Here is a 16,780-nt window from a genome sequence, read left to right as displayed (position 1 = left end):
TAGGTGGCTAAGTTTAGGGGGCCTTTTACAAAGGGGCGAAAGCATTTTTAGCATGCTCTAATCATTAGATGCCAATAGGAATATATGGGCGTGTCTAGCGTTTAGTGCACACTTATTTTTAGCATGTGCTAAAAACGCTAGCGTGGCTTTGTGAAAGGACCCCGCACAGGTCCCGGCTTTGAATATCTGGGAATAATGCCGTCGGCAGTGAGCAAACACAGTCAACACCGATGGCTGAATATTGACCTCTTATCATTTATTCTCATTCTTTAGAAATCTAGGTACAGGCATTTTCTCCAGTTGTAGGGCTGGTGTAAATGTCCATGCCTTCTATATAGGCATGGGTTATACTACATTACACTAGTATTTTAAAAAGAAGAGTAGGCGCCTCTCCTTTTTAATATTATCCTCAATATTTCATGGATCTCCAGTACTCTTTTATATGTGTGGTGTTGTTTTCTTGTAGAGAAACCAGAGCATTTAACATCATTCTCTGATGGACAGAAACCAAGTGGAGAACAGCTTGCCGTCTCTGCGTGGCCCTCTGTGTTACCCTACCATATGACTCCACGAGATGTGATAAAAACTTCTGTTCTCTCGGAGCCCCATATCTTTCAGTATAATCTCCCAGGTGAGCTTCTGGACCTGCCCACACTCTGACCGATTTTCCTGTGTGTTCATTGATGTGGTGATTTTTTTTTCCTGGGTTTTGTTGTAGTGACCAAGCTTCCAGGTGCATCGCTAATCTAAGTTGCTTCTTAGCGACATTGGTGTCACCAAGGTCTAGTCATATATCTTGTTCTGCAGTTATGAAATCCACAGTGATGATGGTAGTTTAGTGAAACAGAGAAGTGACAGTCCACCTGTTTTGAATATTTTCTTCTTTGCAGTGTGTATTTGTTAGGATATTCTCTTGTTTTGTCACACACAATTATGGCAGGGCCTGTGATCTTCCAACATAGTGAAATAACTCTTAGTAGCAAGCTACTCTTTTCCCAGATACATTGTGACCCCTTTCAACTATCTTTGTGCACAGGTTATCCGATTCCACTGAACTTACATGAAAGCACTCGGTCTGGGGCACCAAAATTACCCAACATAGCCAGCCCTCCCCCTCTCATCTCATCTACCAAGCATCCTGCTGTTCTGGAGAGGCCAGTGGGCTCCATTTCCCAGGTACTTGAGCAAGGGAGGAAGGTGATGATGGTACGATTCCAACAAGATGTGAGACCTTGGGCTGGCTACAGTTCCTCCACTTCCACACCAGCAGGAAATGTTCCTTCTGAATTTGTAATTCGCAAAGGCAGTTATTTTGGACCTGTATGTAGGACCCCCTAGTATTCTCACTGTTTAATTTCTAATTCCCTTTTTCCTCTTCTAGGGTTTGCCTATACAGCTACATACTCCATACACCTCTGAGCATGCAAAAGCTCCAGTTGGGTCAGTCATGATGGGTCTGCCACTAAACATGGACCCCAAAAAACTGGGTGAGTTTCTAGGTGATATCGTGTTAGTGCGGCTTGTTTTAGCAATAATGAACCTGCGTCCCACAATACTCAGACCTTTCACCAAATTACTGGCTGACAGTGCTGGTTCCTTCCATGGGGGCATCTGAGTACTTCTTTGTTATCATCCAGACATTCAACCAATTGACAGTGCATCTGCAAGGCAGTGTAGGGAGCTTACAATGTAGTAACAGTTTAGCTACAGTAAAATGACCAAATGCCGGCTTTTAATACACAGAGCACTGAGGTAAATTTGTGAATAGATAAAATTTTAGCAATAGTACCAGACACATTTAAAGAGCACATTGGGTCATTCATATAGCAGAAATAATACTCAGTGTCAATTCAGTACAAATGGAACATTTTAATAGGCAGCAGACAAGATAGGTAAGATCAAGGTGTTGGGATAAAAAAAATGTGGGTGGCTAGACTGAAGAAGAGTTCTGTTCACAGTGAGATAAGTTATGTACAACTGGTCTGTGGCTTTCTTTATCTTCCTTTGTATATGGGATCTCGATTAAGTTCAGAGCTTTTTACAAGTTATATCTGCAATTGTAGAGCTCTTTAAATGCATTTAAGAGATTACTTAAATCTTATTTATTTCTGGATGCATTTGAAGCATAATTTTGCCAGAATATATATGTTATTTTTCTCCCTAAATTCTCGCTGGCTCAGCAGTTGGGGCCCGATTGATTAGCACTGGATATGATACTATATGATAAGAGATGATATGATATGAATTTGTTGGTTTTATGTTGTGTGGTAGTTTGTTTTTATATTTATGATCTTTTGGTTCTTTCCTATTTGGGAGTTTTGGCGTTCTTTTCTTACTTTTTTTATATTATTGTATTGTAAACCGCTCAGGTGGTCATTCCTATGGGCAGTGTATCAAATTTTTAATAAACTTGAAACTTGGAAATCCCGACTCCGACCAGACGAATTCCTTTCATACTGTTTATTTTTCAGGTTAGAAGATAGCCAGCTATGTTGATATTCAAACTTAGCTGGTTATCATCTAGCTAGTAAAGATATCCCACCTCTTCATGCTGCCAAATGTAGCTGCTAAAGTGGGGCTGAAAATCGGCGGATTGCTGGTTATGAGTTTATCTTGTTGGGCAGACTGGATGGACCGTACAGGTCTTTATCTGTCGTCATCTACTATATTTCTTTTATAAATACTTTCTCATTGCTTTTCTCAGTACCACAAATGTACAGTTCTAGGGAGCAGAGTTTTCAAGGGGAATTAGACCTGGGTAAATCCCTGGGGGCGAGAAAACTGCCATCCACTCATTAGCTAAATCTAACCACTGAGTATTGCAGGGTAGCGTTAGCATTTGAAAGGCATGAAGAACTTGAAATTCATGGTCAAAGGATTCTCTGTTTGCTTTTCCTCTTCCTGATGTGCATACTGGAAGTTACTCTCAGCAGGGTGTGGGTAGTTTGAAGATTAGTCTCCACAGACCTTCAAGCTAGTTTTTACAGAGAAATTGTACAGGTTGTTTCTTTTTTGAAAACGAGGTTCTGTGACCTCCACAGTTACTTGGCACCTGCTTTAACCCTGGCCAAATCCACATAGGAAAATTTTATCCAGGGACTTGAAAATGAAATCTGCAGTTATGTTTCCTCTTTGTCTTCTACTTCAGAATTCCCTGTGGCTAAATTTAGCTATGAGCGTACAACAGTTTTCTCACTCCAGGGATTTACCTGTCTAATTCCCTTTGAATAATGCCCTCCCTGTGACAGTAAATTTGTGGTACTGAGAAAAGCAATGAAAATGCATTTGTAAAACAAAAGAAAAATAAACAGTATGAAAGGAATTTGTCTGGCCAGTGTCAGGATTTCATAATGCAATATGCTTTGAAGCTGACTGACACCCCTTACACTCAGAAAATGAAGGAAGCAGGAGTGCTTCCTTTATGGGGGATGAGCTTCCATGCCTTCTGCATTACATGGACTGGTTGAGTGTTCGTTATAGTGCAGAAGTATTGGGTGCCAATTAGAAAAGCAGGTAATTACATTAATGGAGCATTGATGGAAGGCTTTTCAACACTCAGATGAGGCAGCTTGTGTTTTTGCAGTCCCAAAGTGCTTTCTATTAACCACGGTAGATTCCACCGAGAATAATTAGTCTTTAGCAGCAGTGGAAAAGTTTTTGCATCCTCTGTTTGGGATCCCTTGCGATGTTACCGGAAGATATAGATTGCCTTGAAAAATTCACTTCAGTGCTCTGGCTGCCTGCTTTCTTCTGATCATTGGCTCAGGATGGCAAAGGGGTTATGTGGACACTAGTAAAACATGCCCGTTTCTTGCGGCAATGAAACTGGCGCTAGCACGGTTTCCTTCCGGACCTCACCCCCTTCCTACTCACCCCGTCGGCGTTTGTCTGCTATTGTTGCGGACCTCGGCATGCCACCTTCAACCTGCTGACATTGCTCCGCCCTCGACGTCATCACGTTTGACACGAGGGCGGGGCCCCAACACTGTTTTCGGTGGCTTCACCACCACAAAGGCTTCGAACCGGAAGGAAGTGCCCGGAGGACCTGACAGTGACGTCAGTGTCCTCAGAACGTTGAGGGTGAGTTTTATTGTATAGGATGTTCAAATGGCCTTAAGAAAAGTGAGGGCCTGATGTTCAGAAAAAGCTGAGCGCCTGAATTTATGCTCCTAAGTCAGGCTCCTAAATTTGTGCCCTACATTCCGCCAAACTTCGGTGATTAACTTTTCAGCTCATTATTTATCTCCGTTTAGAAGCTTAAAAGTTATAAATTTAAGCCTGCTATTCGGATGCCTACATTTATGAGCCTAGTGATGAAAATCAGCGCTAAACTCTTAACTTGTTGCTTACCTTCTTTTAATGCTCCTAAATTTAGGTGTTTAATGCAGTTGTGAGTAAAAATGTGTGAACTTAGCCCTAGTAAATCTTCAGAGAGGCCAATTTATAAGCATATAACTCTCAAAGTTAGGAGCATAAATCCATTGACTATCAGGCTGCACATCTCTATTCAGTGTGACGTGGAGTCATTCTTTTATCCATTTCAGAACTGATTAAGAATACAGTGGGAGCTTTCCAAAGGAAAATATATTGCACAGCACTGTACAAACACAGCACTAACATGATCTGAATAAAGTAAATATTTAATTCCAGCGTGGGCCAAAGTAGTATCTTCTGATGAGCTCTGAGGAAGTGGACAATGGACACTTCCAGTGCTATTCAGTTCCTCCTTCCTTTCTGTGTCTGGTGAAATGTCGTGAACCGTGAACAGGTGGAAACCTACAATTTGGCCTTGACCATCACATGTTGTGAACTCTACAGCAGAGAGGGAACCTCAAAACATTTTGGGAGTTTGCCTCCCTTAGGGAGGTCCTTTTACTAAACCGGGTAAATGTCTCTGCGTGCCCAATGCACACCAAAATGGAGTTACTGCCTGACTACCGCGTGGCTCTTGTGGTAATTTCATTTTTGGTGCGCATCCGAAAAATATTTTTTATTTTCGGGCATGCACAATGTATGCACGCCAGGTCATTACCACCCGGATTCTTTACTGCTAGGTCAATAGCTGGTGGTAAGGTCTCAGACCCAAAATGGACGCACGGCAATTTTGATTTTGGCCCACGTCCATTTTCAGCAAAAAAAAAAAAAAAAAGAAAAGGCCTTTTTCACAGGCGTGCTGAAAAATGGATTGGCGTATGCCCAAAACCCACGCCTACACTACCGCAAGCCATTTTTCAGGTAGCCTTTGTAAAAGGACCCCTTAGTAGCTAGTAGTACAAACCAGGGAAAATACATGTGAACAAAATCGAACCCCTACAAAAATTCAGATGGTTGTTTTCCAGTACAAGTGAGGGGGAGATATGATAGAGAGGTCTATAAAATAATGAATGGAGTTGAATGGGTAGATGTGAAGCGTCTGTTTACGTTTTCCAAAAATACTAGGACTAGGGGGCATGCGATGAAGCTACAATGTAGTAAATTTAAAACAAATTGGAGAAAATGTTTCTTCATTCAATGTGTATTTAAACTCTGGAATTCGTTGCCAGAGAACGTTAGCTTAGCAGAGTTTAAAAAAGGTTTGGACGGCCTCCTAAAGAAAAAGTCCATAGACCATTATTAAATGGACTTGGGGAAAAACCACTATTTCTGGGATAAGCAGTATAGAATGTTTTGTACTTTTTTGGGATCTTGCCGGGTACTTGTAACCTGGATTGGCCACTGTTAGAAACAGGATGCTGGGCTTGATGGACCTTTGGTCTTGCCCAGTATGGCAATATTTATGTACTTATTAATGCACTTATGTAAATAATAAAGGTTGTCTTCTAAAATTAATAATTTGCAGTGCCTTTCCCTGGAGTAAAACAAGAACAGCTCTCCCCAAGAAGTCTGTCCAATCAATCAGAAAGCCTGGTGATACAAACCTCCCCGGAAAGTAGCATGTTCAGAGGTAAGAATTACAAGGAAGAGAAATGCAATGACCTTTTCTACTCTAGTCATTATCAGCCTCAACCCTTGGGACCCACTGGCTAGTCTGGTTTTCAGAATTCCCACAAAGAATGTGCAACACATATATTTTCACTGTGTGCAAATAAACAATTAGTTTGCACGTATATGACCTTAAAACCACACTGGCCTGTGGATCATGACAGTTGTGACTGAGAAGCATGTGTGTATGCTGAAGGATTTCCCACATGTGCACATCCATTAGTATTTTTTAAAAATTGATCATAATCACATGCTATTAAACATATAAATGGCAAGTGACCGACTCACCTGCAAATGCGCAGTAGAGACTTCCCTCTCTGTCCCGCCCTCATGTCAAGACGTGATGACGTCAGAGGGCGGGACAGAGAGGGAAACGGAGTCGGACTGTCGGACGCTGCGCTGGAGCCTGGAAACGAACATCGCTCCCCCCCCATCCTGCCGCCGCTCCCGCCCCCCTCCGTATCGGGCCCCCTGCACTGACCTGACAGCGTCTCTCACCTCCGTGTGGAAGCGCTGCAAGCAGCAGCAGAGCGATCTGCTGCTGCCTGCAGCGCTTTCACACGGAGGTGAGAGGCGCTGTCAGGTCAGTGCAGGGGGCCCGGCACGGAGGGGGGAGGGAGCGGCGGCGAGGAGGGTAACTGGAAATGTCGCCCGTTTTAACGGGCTTAACGGCTAGTTACAGTATAATGAGACCACTTGCTCTACTTGTTTAAAAAAAAAAAGTAATAATTTTTCATGGAAACCTTACTGTAGGACAATGGTTCTCAACCAGTGTTGTCCCCAAGATGTAGGAGATGTGTGTCAAAAAAATTTGGTGTAGACAGTAAGCCCCGTGTCTCCTTTATAGCCATCAGTGCCTACAAGCTGGGAAGACCAGCAATCTTGAGAGTCAGATTCTTCAAATCCCTGTAACTGTTCCCTATTTCTGCTTCCCCACTACCTCCCAATAACAACTGCTACCTCCAGCCTCAACTAAAAATGTTGCAGGTCTGCTGTCCGCAGGTTCTGCTTGCTACATAGTTTCTGAGTAGCGTATTTGGCAGTTTTTTTGTATTGCTTCGCAGTTTCTGGCAGTGGAGGGATTTTGTGTTGCTGTTACTGAGGTGGACACCAGAATTTGAATATATATTTGTATATATTTATATACCGTATTTTTCGGACTTTAAGACGCACCGGACCATAAGACGCACCTAGGTTTTAGAGGAGGGAAATAGGAAAAAAAAATTTTTTTCCTTTTTCCCTCCTCTAAAACCTAGGTGCTCCGGTGCGTCTTGTCCAAATCCCTCCCTCCGAGTTCGGGATCGCCCTCCCCCCGGCCCTGTCACCACTTCTCCCTACTCACGCGATCTTCCCTGGTGGTCTAGTGACGTCGGGGCAGGAAAGAGCCCCCTCTTTCCTGCCCAGCGTGCTGCTCTCCATCCTCCTGTATGCATTGCTGCCTGACGGTCTCGGCGAGATTCAAAATGGCCGCCGAGAATTGAAGTCTCGGCGGCCATTTTGAATCTCGCCGAGACCGTCAGGCTGCATACAGGAGGATGGAGAGCAGCGCGCTGGGCAGGAAAGAGGGGGCTCTTTCCTGCCCCGACGTCACTAGACCACCAGGGAAGATCGCGTGAGTAGGGAGAAGTGGTGACAGGGCCGGGGGGGGGGGGGGAGGAGGAGGTAACCCTGATGGCGATCCGGAACTTGGAGGGCGGGCGGCCTGCCAGCCAGCCAGCCAAATCTACCTTCGGACTATAAGACGCACCCCCCATTTTCCTCCCAAATTCCTCCGAAAAATACGGTATATTTGTCTTGTTGTATGACAAGTGAGAAATCAGGGACAGATGTGTTGCCTAAAATCTTTTGATACAGGACAGGCAAATTCATACTAAACTTCCAGTTAAATAATGAAATATGTAGGCGTGCCTTGTTCAGTTGTGAATCTTAGTGTTCGGTGTGTCACATAGATGGAACGTTGTCTGTCAGGTGTGTCAGAACAGAAGACAGATTTAGAACAACTGCTCTATGAGAATCCCATGAATATTGGGGGGGGGGGGGGTCAATTCTGTAACTGAATGCCACAATTTTTGCAGCCACTTTACACAGGCTGTTAACTTATTCTATTAAGGGTTCTTTTACTAAAGCTTAGCTCAAGTTATCTGCAGTAGGGCCTATTTTATTCCTATGGGCACTCCTGCAGATAACTCGAGCTAAACTTTAGTAAAAGCTCCCCTTAGGGCACTTAGGCACATAATGGCCGTTACAGAATACTAGTGTAAATCGGGACCAATGTGTCAAAGTTTAGGTGATAACAGTTACACCACATCTACAGTTGGCATAAATGTTAGCACCTAAATGCAACATTTGGATTATAGTACTCCACTACATGGCCATTTTTTTTTGTGTGGGGGGCATTTTACCCACTGCATTAAAAAAAAGACCCTGGTGCACGTGAAAAAAGAGCCCCCGCCACTACCACAGAACCCTTTCTCTCGCAGCTTAGTAAAAGGACCACTAAGGATTTTGTATCTGAGGCAATAGAGGGTTAAAGGGCCCTTTTACTAAGCTGTGCTAGGGATATCGCGTGCCAAATCGACCCTACCACCGGGGTAGTGCGTGCGGCTGGCCGTAGTCCCGAAGTTGGCATGCACAGTTTCCTGCGGTAGAAAATAATGTTCTATTTACTGTAGTGGGGAGCGTTCCCGGCGGTAAGGGCTCAGGCAGTAAATAGCCACACACTACTTTTAATATTAGCGCATGGCCGTTTACTGCCTCATTTAAAAAAGGGCCTTTTTACCAGCCATGGTAAAAAAAAAAATGTCCCAGCGTGTGCCAATTTCACGGACCTAAGCTAACACAGTCCAACTTTTTACCGCAGCTTAGTAAGAGTGACTTGCCCAAGATCACAAGGAGCTGCAGTGGGAATTGAACCCAGTTCACCAGGATCAAAGCCTACTGCAGTAACCATTAGGCTACTCCTTCAAGCAATTACTTGCCAAGATATTTTACTATTTATTTATAGTGTAGCAATTAGTCACACTACTGCCATTTATGCACTTAAGTGTATATTTGCACATGTAAATGCTAGTATTCTGTAAATTTAGATGCTTAAATTTAGACAACCTGTTATAAAATGAGGAGGTTTGTTTTTAAAATTTTCTTAATAAAAGTTGGGAAAATGAAGTCCATTGATACTGGTTCTGCTTATTGAGAGTCCTTGTGTGGCCATAAATGTTTCCAGACATTTGGATTAAGGGCCAAAAAAGAATGTTTGTTTAGTTTTCATTTTCAAAAGTTTTTGCTATTTCCCTTCGGGGTTTGTTGGTTGGTTGGGTTTTTTTGCACATGCAAACCAATGGACCTACAAATTAATTCATGTACACACATTTGCACAAACAATTTGCACCAGAAATATTTTAGGCGGCCAAATGAACCAAATAGAAGTCAGCGAATGCACACCTGTAATTTGGATTCTGGTACTTTATTTGTCGCTTATGTTTCAAGTAAGATATGGAATGCTGAATATCGGCACTTAACCAGCAATGCGCTGACTCTATCCCCAGAATGTCTCTCTCTTCCCCCCCCCCCCCCCCCCCCCCCCCCCCCCCAAAAGCCAGTTTTTAGGTTGGCACCATCCGGTTATTTTCAGTGGCACTACTGGTTAAGTGCCACTGAAAATTATCAGTTAGTCCGAAACAGGCTTTTTAATTGGCCAGGAGCCATTTCTGGTATGTTAAATTGTTTTAAATATTGGCTCTTAGATTTTTAAAAATATCATGGGAGTAGAAGTCTGGAACAGCTTACCAAAGGAGCAGTGGCAACCAAAACATGACAGATGCGTTGGAAAGAGAGAGGGGAATTGAATGTGTGTTCAGTCATATAGAACTGTAAAGAGGATCATGGATTTGATAATTCTGCCTGTTTCTATGGTACAACCAAAAAAGTTTACATATATTATATGCAAGTACTTGCCCTTGGTCATAAGAAGCTGCAGTGGGCATTCAACCCAGTTCCCCAGGTTCTCAGATCATTGCATTAACCATTAGGCTACCCCTCCACTCACTGTAAAGAGACAATGATTGGACAGAGAGTGGCATTACAGCTGTATCAGTTTTATTCCTAGAGAGTGGCTGTGGTTACATCCCTAACAGTTACTGGGGTAACCAGCCAGGATTGTAACAACACTATCCATGACCATGAGGAGTCCAGATGTTTTGGACAACTGCTTCACTTGTTTTGGTGACTGTTTGGATTATTACAAAATTTGAGGGTAAAATATTGGAGAGGGCTTGAGTGCCTGGGTTAAGTATGAAATGTAAGAATCAAAAAGTAAGATTATGAGGCTTAAAGTAGCCTATCAGAGAAGGTAGTAGAGGCCTCATGGTATTGGAATTTAAATAGGTATGGGACAGATACAGAGGGCCACGCAAAGAGCAGGATTGAGAGGTTAGGTAGAAGATATACAGGGAGCTGATTTTGGTTTTAAGTATTGGAATTTATGTACTTACCTACAAAAAGTAGTAGAGAACTAGAAGTGAAGGCAAACTGGAAGGTTTGGTGCATCAGCCATCATCTACTGTATTATTGTGTTACTAGAAAACAAACACTGAAAGGCTTTGTCATGTAAATGACCTTCAAATTTCTCTCATGTGGCTCAACCTAGCCTTGAAAATACAGCTGATTCTAGTATGTTTTCCAGGGGCATCTCTGGGCATGCCTACAGGGGGCAGTATCACCAAAGGGATACCCAGTAGCAGAGCACCTCTGGAAACGCAGATTAACTACCGAGGATCCATCACACATGTAAGTTTATATAAACTGCGACCTGAATTTTAAAAATGGTATGTTAAAGGGCAATGATGTAAAGGGTTGGCTATATTTAGGCACCTAATAGGAATCTATTCTGTAAATAAAAGTAGATGCCTCCTTTCCTTTATAGAATACTAACATAGATGGATACGCATGTTCATATACTTTTAATCATGAGCACTTACTAAAGTTAGGCGCAGTTTATAGAATACGCATAGTGCCCGCTCCCGCGACAAAAATTTAGGTGCAGTCATTTACGCCAACTAAAACCTGGTGTAAATGGCCACTCCTAATTTAGGTGCGGATCAGGCATATTCTGTAACAGTGCATGTAATTTTTAGGAATGCCCATGGCCACACCCATTTTTAGATCCGTGTATTAGAATTTATGTGCTCCACTTTACAGAATACGCGTAGAAAGTTGCACGCATAAATTCTAATTAGTGCCGATAATTGCTTTAGTGGCCAATTATCAGCGTTGATTAGTTTGTTAAGCAATTAAATTGCATGCACAGATCGGCTATGCGTGCTGATTTGTGCACGCAACTTTAGTCACCAGTTATAGAATCCAGAGGTTTCCCCCCTAATTCTATAAACTTGGGTACTCAACTGTATGCTTAGTGGGCAAAGTTATGCAATAAGTTCAGTTGTGCGTGCAGCTTTAATAATTGGCTGTTAATTGGAGTTATCAGCCAATTGTCAGCTTTAATTAGTGTTAATTGACACCAGTTGACAGTTGCACGTGCAACTGACCTTATAGAATCTGTCACATGCAACTTCTAGGGTGCATAGCAGTGGGAGGGGCATGAATGGATCATGGGTGTGGCTATGAGTTACGCACACAGGTTATAAAATACTAGGGGTTATGCGCCTAATGGCCAGCAGCTAGGCACAAATACTTACAGCAGCCTTTGACATGTCGTGAGTGAAACTGCAAACTTATGCTAGTATTCTATAAGGACATTTCATGTATGTGGCTCTTTACAGGATTACGCCATAGTGTTTGAGATCTGGCAGAACATTGCATTGTTTGGACCATTCTTATGTACAGTAGAATGACCTCATTCCTTTTGTAGGTCACAGCAAGATGTTGTTTTCAGTAAGAAAGAGAATCACTTTAAGGGGAAAAACAGTGTCTTCACTACTAGTCATGTGCTCTCACTTTAAAACAGGGCAGCAATGACAGAAAAACAGTCAAATGTCATTTTGTGTCTTGTTTTCTTCGTGCACTGTAAAATGGCAGGTAAAAATCAAACAAAAGGAAAAAAAAACACAAAAAATGCTTACTGCACGCTAAAAGGCACTATCGCAGGACACGCTCAGGTGTTTGTGGTAGTTCTGGGATTGGCACGCATGGGGGCGTGTTTGGGGGCAGAGAGTAGGCATGTCCTACGCTAATCGGTTAACACAGGCAAATTGCCGCACGCTGCCAATGACCTTGGGGTCATCTTTGACTCTTCTCTCTCCTTCTCTGCTCATATCCAGCAGATCGCCAAGACCTGTCGTTTCTTTCTTTACAACATCCGTAAAATCCGCCCCTTTCTTTCCGAGCACTCTACCAAAACCCTCATCCACACCCTTGTCACCTCTCGTTTAGACTACTGCAATCTGCTTCTTGCTGGCCTCCCACTTAGTCACCTCTCCCCTCTCCAATCGGTTCAAAACTCTGCTGCCAGTCTCGTCTTCCGCCAGGTCGCTTTACTCATACTATCCCTCTCCTCAAGTCACTTCACTGGCTCCCTATCCGTTTTCGCATCCTGTTCAAACTTCTTCTACTAACCTATAAATGTACTCTGCTGCTCCCCAGTATCTCTCCACACTCGTCTTTCCCTACACCCCTTCCCGTGCACTCCGCTCCATGGATAAATCCTTCTTATCTGTTCCCTTCTCCACTACTGCCAACTCCAGACTTCGCGCCTTCTGTCTTGCTGCACCCTACGCCTGGAATAAACTTCCTGAGCCCCTACGTCTTGCCCCATCCTTGGCCACCTTTAAATCTAGACTGAAAGCCCACCTCTTTAACATTGCTTTTGACTCGTAACCACTCGCCTCCACCTACCCTCCTCTCCTCCTTCCTGTACACAATAATTGATTTGATTTGCTTACTTTATTTTTGTCTATTAGATTGTAAGCTCTTTGAGCAGGGACTGTCTTTCTTCTATGTTTGTGCAGCGCTGCGTATGTCTTGTAGTGCTATAAAAATGCTAAATAGTAGTAGTTGGGTTAGCTCATAAGCCCTTACCACCTACAACATAGGTGGCAGTAAGGGTTCACAAGGTAATGGCCATGTGCTAATTGGGATATAAGCGCCTGGCTATTAATGAAAACAAAGAAATTGCAGACATTATTTGATAGCTGGGCTAAAAGTGGCCTCAGCACGTGGGAACCCATGAGCTAAAAGCGATGCAGGCCACTTTTTAGGGCAGCTTTTTAAAAGGCCTCCTAAATGAAAAGATTATTTTTTTTTCATTCACATCTTTACTGATTATCTGATTTAATGAATGTCTTTATGTTTTCTTGTGACTAACTGTGCCTATCCCACTCACCACCTAATAGAAATTAATCTACCTCTAGCTGTGTGAAATGATACATTGAGGTGCAAGTATGATTTTTATATTTGTTACTGGGGAACTGAGGGGCAGCAACTGGAAAAGCTTCCAAAAAAAATCCATCCCTTTCCTCACTGGTATTCCTAATTTACAGCAGAACAGTTATTTTCCATCTAGCTTTTTATTAAACCACAGCTTTGATCCAGGACCTTAGCAAGCTGTAATTGTATCCTATGTTAGCCCTCTGGGTGCCCTGCCCACCTCACTACAGCTAATAAGCAGGAACAGTGGGCTGTGTGGAAGGAGGTTGCCCAGACATACAAGTAAGGTACAGGTTGCATTGGAAGAGTGGCATTTGTTTTCAAAAGCAATAAAGAGTACTGTGAGGGTGGAGGGTGGGGAGCAGCAGGGTGTATGTTTGCAGAGGGATGAGAAAGCATTTTCCACACAGTAAAGCCTGTTTTACAGGCAGAAAAGGGGTCTTGTAAGATTTGCATGGCCAGGTACACATATGTCTATATCTGTGCATTCTGACAAGAATGTATGTATTCACATGTGCACTGCACGTAGACCAAAATAAGTCGACTTGCAGGAATTTGGGGACAGTTCACCAGATCCATAATAAACAGGAGTCCAGCTGAGCCGAGCTAAAGTGACTTTTCCATTTCTACTGTCTACGCAGTAGGGGCCTCTTGCTTTTATGTCTTGTCTTTTGCATTTCTACCTTCTCACCTGATTTGGAAGCTTTCCGCTGTAATATGCAACCGATTGTTCTCTGTAATTGCGTGTGTAAATAATTAAAGCTGCAGGTTTTAGCTGTTGGTCTTGACTCAGGAATATGGATCATCTGCAAACGGGTCCGTTTTGGAATTAAATGTTTTTGCTTATGACTGCCCCCTCCCTCATCCCAACCATCTTGCTGTTTGCTTGTGACAAGTATTACATCTAGATCTGGTGATTTTCCAAGGGCACCCCAGCTGACGTGCTGTATAAAGGAACCATCACCAGGATAATCCGAGAAGACAGCCCTGGCAGAGCAGAGAGAGGGAGAGAGGAGGCTGTTCCCAAAGGACACGTCATTTACGAGGGCAAAAAAGGTCACATCTTGTCATACGATGGTAAGTCTGGAGCTAGGATGCTTTTTTTCTATTTGATGTTTTTGTGAGCTGAAATGCCTTATCATGGCTTTTAGTTTTTGAGTATGTTGCTGGTTGCACTGGCTGAAAGCAGTCATAAATCTTTCTTCAAAGGTTTTCCGTGGGGTTATGTTCAGGGCACTTGTACCTAAGATTAAAACTTATCTCCAGATATCTATTACCATCAACGCATTCAGATGTTACTGAAATGGAAAATTACTCACCTTGTGACCTCAGTGCCTCTTTTTGGATCAGTTTGTGGTTGCATGCATTCATAGAGCATGATTGAGTGTCTCTGTAGCCAATGGCTTTAGAACACAAGGTTCAAGACACAGAAAGACGCAACTTTCTCTCTCTCTCTTTTTTTTTTTTTTTTTTTAAGATTTACTTAATTGCAAGGAAGGGTAAACAAAAATATAGTTCAGGATAGTATCTTGGACATTACAATTATCTGCTAAGAAAAACTGATCATGCAACTAAAGATTATATCTATCTCTCTCTCTATATATATATATTTTTTTTTTCACAGCTCTTCAGTAGTAGCTCAAGGTCATTTCACATATTTTAATAACTTTTTAAATGCTTGTTGAAACTTTTTAACTCATGCATATTGATTACACATGCATTCATTCATAGACTTTTGCATACTAAATTAATTTTATATACACCAAAACATGTTAATGAGCAAAATATGAGCCTATGAATGTTCATCCCTAGCTCAGGATAACTGGAGCTGCATTTTATGGTCTGTAATGCATAACTTTCATCAACAGTTAACCACCCCCACCCACCATGTGCATTTTCATGACATTGAAGTGTTATTACGTACGAGTCATTGCCTTGTTAGTCCAACTGGATACGTGTGTTTCTTAGTTGGCGGAACAAGATAATCAGCATTTTTAACAGCACTTCACGAGCAATAACAAGCACTAATTGGCAATAATTGCAATTTATGTGCGGAAATCGCTAAGTGTATTCTGTAAAGAACTGCGCCTAAATTGCAAAGCGCAAAGTTCAAAATAAGCATGCGTAGCTTAAAAGGGGTGTGTTTATGGGCGTTTCGTGAGCATTCCAAAATTTCCGCATGTATTTACAGAATGCAGGTCAGTGCGCCTAAATCTACGCACATGGATTTACACCAGGTTTTTATTAGTGTAAATGCATGCGCTTAGATTTAGGCGCTGCATTATTGAGTAAGCATTTTCTATATACCGTGCCTAAATTTTATAGAATACGCTTAGTTCTGCAAGTTTTTTTTAGGCGCTATATATAGAATCTGGCCCTAAGGGGCGCTTTTACTAAAGTTTAGTGCATATGCTAATGAAATGTTGCATCTTCTATTTTATACCTATAGGCCACATAGCACTAAGTGCGTACTAATGTCTGTTAGCGCATGCTAAACTTTACTAAAAGGCCCTTTAAGAGGACTATGTAAGTTTTTTTTTTTTTTTTTTTTTTGGGGGGGGGGGGGGGAGAGGTATGTTTGCAGAGGGGTGCATTTTCGGCTTGTAAAGCTTGTTTTATGCACAAAAAAGGTCTCTCATAAAATTTGCATGCCTAAATGTATATACTTATACATGCATCACACATAGGCATTGCCGGGGGCATAGTCTGGGTGGAGCAGAGGCATCTTTGTGTGCATTTTATAAAGCACACTAGTAAAAAAGGCCCGTTTCTGACACAAATGAAACGGGCGCTAGCAAGGTTTTCATCGGAGTGTGTATGTTTGAGAGAGTGTACGTGAGAGTGACTGTGTTTGAGAGAGAGAGTGAATGTGTGAGTGTGTGTGTGTGTGTGAGAGAGAGAGTCTGGGTGCGACTGAGAATGAGAGCGTGTGCAAATGCGTATGTGAGACACAGTGTGAGAGAGAGAGTGTGTTTCACACAGATACAGTGTGTGCGAGACACAGACTCTCTGTGAGACTGAGTGTTTGAGACCAAGAGAGTGTGTGAGTGACTGTGTGACACATAGAGAGTGAATGTGATACAGAGTGAGACATAGAGTGTGTGAGAGACAGTGTGTGAGAGTGAGAGAGAGAGAAAGACATTGACTGTGTGAGAGTGTGTGTGACAGAGATACTTCCCCCCCCCCCCCCCCCCCCCCCCCCCTCTCTCTGGTGTCTGAGCGTTACTGTGCAGGACGCTGAGCTCTGGCTGTGCTTCAAGGAACTGACCAATCCTATTTAATGGAATGCACCTCCAACATTCTGAATCCAAGAAACCTCGTGTGGTTGGTCACTTCTGCTTGTGACGAACCCGGAAGTACATGATGTCAATTCAGGAGATGGATACAGAGAGCAGGAATGCCTCAGCCATGCAGTCAG

At 42.7% G+C, this 16,780-nt stretch overlaps 1 protein-coding gene across 1 annotated transcript in view; it reads left to right on the top strand.

Moving 5' to 3' along the window:
• The window catches only part of LOC115479673 (nuclear receptor corepressor 2-like), a 667,653-nt gene that overhangs the window by 611,152 nt on the left and 39,721 nt on the right, over window positions 1–16,780 (top strand). Inside the window, exons 23-28 of the mRNA XM_030217748.1 lie at window positions 467–631; window positions 1,037–1,176; window positions 1,382–1,487; window positions 5,840–5,944; window positions 10,664–10,767; window positions 14,289–14,439. Of these exons, the coding sequence (XP_030073608.1) occupies window positions 467–631; window positions 1,037–1,176; window positions 1,382–1,487; window positions 5,840–5,944; window positions 10,664–10,767; window positions 14,289–14,439 (771 nt within the window). The remainder of the gene's footprint in view (window positions 1–466; window positions 632–1,036; window positions 1,177–1,381; window positions 1,488–5,839; window positions 5,945–10,663; window positions 10,768–14,288; window positions 14,440–16,780) is intronic.

The sequence above is a fragment of the Microcaecilia unicolor genome, chromosome 11 (assembly GCF_901765095.1).
Source record: "Microcaecilia unicolor chromosome 11, aMicUni1.1, whole genome shotgun sequence".
Classification (NCBI taxonomy): Eukaryota; Metazoa; Chordata; class Amphibia; order Gymnophiona; family Siphonopidae; genus Microcaecilia; species Microcaecilia unicolor.
Note: the sequence above shows the minus strand (reverse complement) of the source record. Positions and strands in the feature narration are given on the sequence as shown.